Source organism: Octopus bimaculoides, chromosome 10, assembly GCF_001194135.2.
Source record: "Octopus bimaculoides isolate UCB-OBI-ISO-001 chromosome 10, ASM119413v2, whole genome shotgun sequence".
Classification (NCBI taxonomy): domain Eukaryota; kingdom Metazoa; phylum Mollusca; class Cephalopoda; order Octopoda; family Octopodidae; genus Octopus; species Octopus bimaculoides.
In genome coordinates this window covers 45,844,773-45,851,953 of record NC_068990.1, presented here as the reverse complement: position 1 = coordinate 45,851,953, position 7,181 = coordinate 45,844,773, and the positions used below count along the sequence as shown (strand labels likewise).

At 36.3% G+C, this 7,181-nt stretch overlaps 1 protein-coding gene across 1 annotated transcript in view; it reads left to right on the top strand.

Moving 5' to 3' along the window:
• LOC106874129 (serine/threonine-protein kinase PLK1) overlaps positions 1-7,181 on the top strand; it is a 154,977-nt gene that overhangs the window by 128,833 nt on the left and 18,963 nt on the right. Inside the window, exons 7-9 of the mRNA XM_014921746.2 lie at positions 174-261; positions 1,929-2,019; positions 5,528-5,602. Of these exons, the coding sequence (XP_014777232.1) occupies positions 174-261; positions 1,929-2,019; positions 5,528-5,602 (254 nt within the window). The remainder of the gene's footprint in view (positions 1-173; positions 262-1,928; positions 2,020-5,527; positions 5,603-7,181) is intronic.

Below are 7,181 nucleotides of genomic sequence, written 5' to 3'. Positions count from 1 at the left end.
TATATATATATATATTATAGCCTACTTGTCCAAGTTTTGACCTTGGCGTGTCTGTCACATGAATTGTGATGTATTTTCTTTCTAGCCAGCAAACAAAAGTTAACATTAAATATAATGATGGCATGTTCTGAGGTGTAGTTTTGTACCATCTTGTCCTTTATTTCTTCTGACAGACCAATGTCTTATGCTGACCTTGAAAACCAAGTTGACAATGTCAAGGTAATTACAAATACATTGCACAATATGAAAGCTGATTGGGAGGTAAATATTATGTTTTTTTTTTAAATCTCATTCCTACCATCTTTGACTCTTAGACTCATGCAATTTAAGTCTCCCTTCATTTTATCATTGTTTCATGTCTCACTTTACACAATCCAAATAATGTTTTTTATTGATTGGCAGATGTAAGCACTGATCAGCAAACAATTTTGTTCACGGGAATTATAAACAATGCCAGTGGCTTGTTTCAACTTAAAGGGACAGGTACTTCTGGCTGACATGATACAACATATTGAAACACCTGTGTCCTAGAATCCCTTGTTTGTAAACTGTGTTATGAACATGCAGTCATCATAAAAGGGAGAAGTTGCTCTCCTATGACACACACAACAGTGGCTTTCATATTTGTATTTGAATCTGCTGGAATGCATTAAGACTGAATATGTAAATCATAGTTTCAGATCTTGCTGTACACAGTGCAAATGACGATTTTGTAAAATCATGTTTTGACTTGTATGTTATATTGATGTTGTTGGATTTTTTCTTCGGCTCTTATGGTACCATCCCATCCATACTAGCATGGAACACAGCCGTTAAATGATGGTGATGATGATATATATATATACACACACACACACACACACACACCACACTTACACACTCTCACACATGCATGTACATACTGAAATGATAGTTGGGGTTAAAGTGTGTCTTGTGCCTACAGGCTCATGAGGCTGGTACTTATCTCACTTTCTGAGGTGTTAAGTGATGGAGTGTACAAGACTTCCCCCAACCTAGATGGGATGCTAGCCCATTGCAAAGTTAAACTCCCAGCTGCTATCGATGGTAATCATTTTCAGCTGATCGACTGGACCAGCATGAAATAAAATGCCTTGTTCAAGAATGTAATATGCCACTCAGTCTGGGATTAAACTGAAGACTTTACAATTATGAGCCAGCATAGTAACCACTAAGTCATGGACCTTCATATGAAAGAAGGCTGTATGATATGCATTTTGGTATTTAGTTTCCATTTTTACTTGTTTAAATTCTACCTACATTCCTTTTTATCCCTCCAAAGGTAGTAAAATCCATACTAGACACACAAACATACACTGATTTGAGTAACTATATGACTCCTTTACAAGGATGCGGTTTTATATCAATATAGAGACCATTGTTTGGGGGCCAATAAAGAAACCTCCTCTATATCTCTGTTCAGCATGATAGCAGTGGCCAGCAAAGCCTACTCTGCATTGGGTGATATTAGTAAACACATGTGGAATATGTCCATAAATCTCCTCTTTGGCCTCCTCTCCTTGAAACAGCAATATAATTTATAAAGTCTTTTTTTAGAATAGCAGTATAATCTATCAAGTCATTGGTAGAAAAGTAGTTTAAGGTCATTACTAGAAGAGCAATAACATTTATAAGATCATTGAAGCAATTAGATGAGTTATAAGGTCATTCTTAAACTAACAGATAAAGTCTCTTGCAGTTTAAAACTACTTCCCAATGCAATTCTGAGTTTGAATGACTCCAGGGCCAACTGGGGTTGAACTAATCAACAATGCTGCTCTACAAATCTCTGGCCTCTTGTCAATATGAGAAATTAATTTATATTATGAAAGCCTGTTCATCTTTTACCCAAATATTTTCGGATTGGATTGTATTTTGTTTTATTGATAAATTTTTCAATTCTTTATTAGGTAACTGCACAGAAACAAGAGCACAAGCCTGCCATTAGAGAAACAGTTTGTGATAACTTAGTACCAACATCATCTAATAATCGACACTTCGGTAACATTTACAAATTTCTATTTCATTTCATCTTAAAAGTATTTATATCCTTGTAATATTCTTGTATAACAAAATTAGTGTGCTTGTCTGTGACAATACAATTATAATTACTTTTGTATAGCTGAGAAATCAAGATATGTTTTTTTTAGTTCTTAAGTTTAGAGAGCAACAGTTGACCTGGATGTGTTTTGATACCAATTTTTTTAAATGTTAAAAACAATCATCATCATCGTCATCATTTTCATCATCGTCATCGTTTTCATCATCGTCGTCGTCATCATCATCATCCATCATCATCATCATTTTTATTAAGGCAGCAAATTAGCAGAATCATTAGCATATCAGGCAAAAACCTTAGCGGTATTTCGTCTGTCGCTACATTCCGAGTTCAAATTCTGTTGAAATTGACTTTGCTTTTCAACCTTTCAGGGTTAATCAGTTAAGCACCAGTGAAACACTGGGGTTGATGTAATCAACTAGTCCCCTCCTCTCTCAAATTTCAGGCCTTGTGCCTATAGTAGAAAGGATTATTATTATTATTATTATATGTTAGACTTTTGCTTTGTATTCTCACAAGTTGACTTCAAGTCTCACCCAGAGACCTCAAGAGACAACAAATTAGAAGTTCAAGTTTTTATTATTATTATTATCATAAATATATTTGAAACAATTATTAAAATATCCTCACTTCCCTCTCAGCCTTTGGCTGCTGAAGACACTAAAAGTTTCAATACTTAGCTATGAAATTATGTATTTTCATTATTGTTAATGAATTAATAAAGAATTATTTCTAATAATCATAATATATGTGAGATAGTGACTATAAACTTTGCAAGTTGAAGCAAAACTGTCAAAACATGTATCTTTAGTTCATAAGTTTAGAGCAGAACTGTTGTACTTAAAACATTTAGACTTCTTTCAGTCAATGGCTACTGGACAGGAGGTAGAAATTTCTTCAAACATTGAAAATATTGTCTAGTTTTGCTGTTTCTGAATTAACTAATATTTATTTCTAGTGATCCTACTATATGCGAAAAAAGAGACAATGAACTATGTAAATTTTAACCAGGTCATCACAACATACATTCTTAGATGATAAGTTTATCATGCAACAAATGAATGTTTCTCTGTAGCATACCCTAACCCTCACAACTTCGCTATCGATTTCCTTGCCAGAATAAACTACTCTTAAGAGTTAAACTATGTTGCATCGTGATGACAACTTCATTCTCAAATTGGCTGCAAAGGCCTTGCCCACTCTATACAATGGAAACAGTTTTTATGTTAAGCAATCTTTGACTGTTGCTATCAGCACCTTGATAGCTAAACTTTTCTCTTGTTCATAGAAAATACAGCGCTGTTGTGAAAGCAGTCTACTTACAGTATTAGGCATTCTGTTACAGACCCTTCAAACAGTAGGCATTCTGTTACAGACCCTTCAAACAGTAACTCTTAGTAAAGATCTAAAATTGTAGTATAGAAGGAACTCTTTCATCCTTCCCCAGACATCCTCTCTTGTGCTGGTAGCATGATAAAATACATTCCAACTTCTTGCGAAGTTGTTGGTAATAGAAAATGTATGCTGCTGTTAAAAAAAAGAAGACAAAGAAACAGATGAGGAGTGGTTGTATGGTAAGTAGTTTGCTTCCCATCCACACGGTTTCAGGTTCAGTCGCACAGTATGACACCTTGGGCACCCAAACCTGATCAAAGCTTTGTGAGTGGATTTGGTAGACAGAAATTTAAAGAAGCCTATCACATATGTGTGTGCGTGCATGAATATATGTGCAGTGTCTCCTTGCATTAACTTTGTGTAATAGTTCTAAACAAATGTCACTATCATGCAAGTAGTATCCTTCATGTCCAATATTCTGTGGAAACATGTCTAGTCATGGAGAAATATTACCTTACTTGGCAACAAGTGAGGGTTGATAACAGAAAGGTTATCTGGCCATAGAAAATCTGCATCAACAAGTTTCATCTAACGCAGGCAAGCATGGAAAAGTTTGACATTAAAACGAAGATAATAACGATTACACTCACACACACACACACACACACACACACGCACACACACACACATACATACACATAAACACACATACATACATACACATGCATGCATCCACACACACACTTCCACAATTTTGCAGGGTTTCATAAGGCACATGGCTTAGCCATTGAGGTGTTGGACTCATGATCGTAAGATTGTAGCATCAATTTCTAACCAGGCGATGTATGGTGTTCTCGAGTAAAATACTTCATTTTATGCTGCTCTAGTCCACTCACCTCATAAAAATGAGTAATCCTACGACAGACCAGCGTCCCATCCAGGGAGGTATTTGTATATACCTCCTAGAGAAACTGGGAAACTGGCCGTGTGCTCATTATGGAGTAATGTGGACGAATCAATCAAAAGGCTATGCAGACTCAGTCTCTTTATATTTAGGCTCATCAGCTCAAGAACAAAGAGTAATTCATGTTTATAGATTTACTAAACTTTGAGAAAAAAAATCCTTTTAATGGCAATTTCAGATTGAATGAAATGACTTGAGAAAATCTTTTCTAATTACTTTTAACTTGAGTTTTAATTCTTGGCTTCTTGAATTAGTACAATGTTTCAAATTTGTTTTGGAAAGGAATGTGTTGAATTTAAATCAACCCAAACACATGTTTGTGTAGTTTATTTTATCAGTAGCAGTGGTTCTGGTGGATGTTGGCCTTAAATTAAATCAGGGGATTTTTAGGTGGGATGGGTGTCAGGATTTCAAAAAAAAGGAAGCAGACAAACTGCCATATTCGATACAAGTAAGATGGTTTGAAAGCTTTTAAAACTTGTCCAAAATCCATGGGGAATCATCATCGTCACCACTACCACCACTATCATCGCCACTACCATCACCATCATCATCACCACCACCATCATCACCACCTCCATCACCATCATCACAACTACCACCATCATCATTTAAGACCCACTTTTTCATGCTACCATGGTCAGATGGAATTTGTTGAGGCAGATTTTCTTCAGCATCTCCATTATAAAAGTAATGGCAATTATTTCCAGTCTTCCAGGAAAAACGTACCTGGCCATGGGGAAACATTACCTTGCTTGGAAACAGGTAAGGTTTGGCAACAAAAAAGGCATTCAGCTGTAGAAAAACTGCCTCAAAAAGTTCTGTCTGACCTAAGCAAGCATGGATACTGAATCAGTCCAAGGTGATGGTAGAAGATACTTGCCTAAGGTGTCACACAGTGGGACTAAACCCAAAACCATGTAGTTGGGAAGCTAACTGCTTAACCACACAGCCATACCTGCACCACAAGGCTGCAATAAATGTTTCAAAATATTCAGTTCAGATTTCCATTATCCTGGGGTCAGTAAGATAAGACTTTCAGTAACATATTTTATTCAATTCTATCAACTACTTTGCATTTCAGCAAAAATTGACTCTTACTCAATGAAAAGTAATCCCTAAATAGTGTTTTTCTATTTTTTTTCTTTCAGATCTCTCATCCTTCAGTTTGAATGCAACAGTTTTATTAGAAGTCTTAGAAAGTTGCATTGAAAGTCCCATCAAAGGTGAATAGTTTGTTTGTTTATTTATTTATTTTTGATTTATTATTATTATTTTCCTTGTAGCTTTTTACATTCTGAGTTCAAATTCTGCTGAGCTTCATTTTGCCTTTCACCCTTTTAAGGTTGATAAAAAAAAGTATCATTCAAGTACTGAGGCTGATTTAATCAAATATACTTCAGGCCTTGTGCCTATAGTAGAAAGGATTATCATTATTATCATTATTTTGGTTTGGCTCGGGTTTGGTCTTATTCCTAGTAGGAATTATGTGGCTAGTGGGCTACTAGCCGTAACCTTAGGTATCCACAAGTTTTCGGCAGTCTTTCAAATGCTTAGAGCCCTCCTGATAAGCCTTGCTGTCCCTAAAAGACAATATTATAATTATTATTACTACTACTACTACTACTACTACTACTACTACTACTACTACTACTACTACTACTATTATTATTTCTTTTTATCACAGCTTTATTGGAACTCCTGGAATCTTGCATGTATAGCGGGCTTGCTACCTGCAGCCATGCTATGCATTCTTTTCAGCTATCTAATACTTTCCTGATTATTCTGGCCATGCCAGGGAGGCAAACCTTTTGTAACAGTTCTACTGGGCACTCTATTCCAATTTCCTTTATATTCCTCTTGATGCCTTCTGATACTGTCCCTAAGGTTCCAACAATAATTGGCACTATCTTCACCTTCTTCATTCTCTATAGTCGGACCATTTCATGCTTAAGGGGATTGTATCTCTTTATCTTTATGCCTTCCTTCTTGACTATTCATGGTCAAAGGAGCACGAAACATCAACTATATAGCACATTTGGTGCATCTTGTCAATCACTACTAAGTCCAGTCTGTTATGCTCTAGCACCTGATCTGTTTGGATTGGGAAATCCCAGAGGATTTCGCTAGTCTCCCACTCCGTCACTCTCTACGGTTTGTGCTCATACCACGTCTTGCCTCTCTCTAACCCCCACTTTTTGCACAGTTTCCAATGTAACACTTTTTCTACCTGATCATGTCGCCACAACTTGTGCCTTTAGTAGAAAGGATTGTTATTGTTGTCGTTGCTGTTGCTGCTGCTGCTGCATGCTGCAGCAGCAAGCTGGCAGAATCATTAGCATGCTGGACAAAATGTTTAGCAGCATTTCTGGCATCTTTACGTTCTGAGTTCAGATGCTGTCATGGTCAACTTTGCCTTTCATCCTTTCAGGGTCAATAAAAAGTAACAGTTGAGCACTGGTGTTGATGTAATTTACTTGCCCTTCCCCTAAACTTGCTGGCTTTTTGCCAAAATATGAAAGAATTATTATTATTATTATTATTATTACTATTGTTCAGTAGTTTTATTTTTATAACGTGCTTTCACTTCACTACCGAGCGCAGCTCTGTGTGCCTTGGGTATGTGCTGTGGTTTGCTGTGGTGCTCTTATGCTTACTGTATTGAAAGTGTTTTGCGTAGGATGTGTGCAGTGCCCAGTAGTGCAATTTTCTGTATGTTATATATATTTGTGAGTCCTGGTGTTTTTGTTATGTATTTGTCTGAATATTTTTCTATTATACCTAAGGCACCTACTATGATAGGAA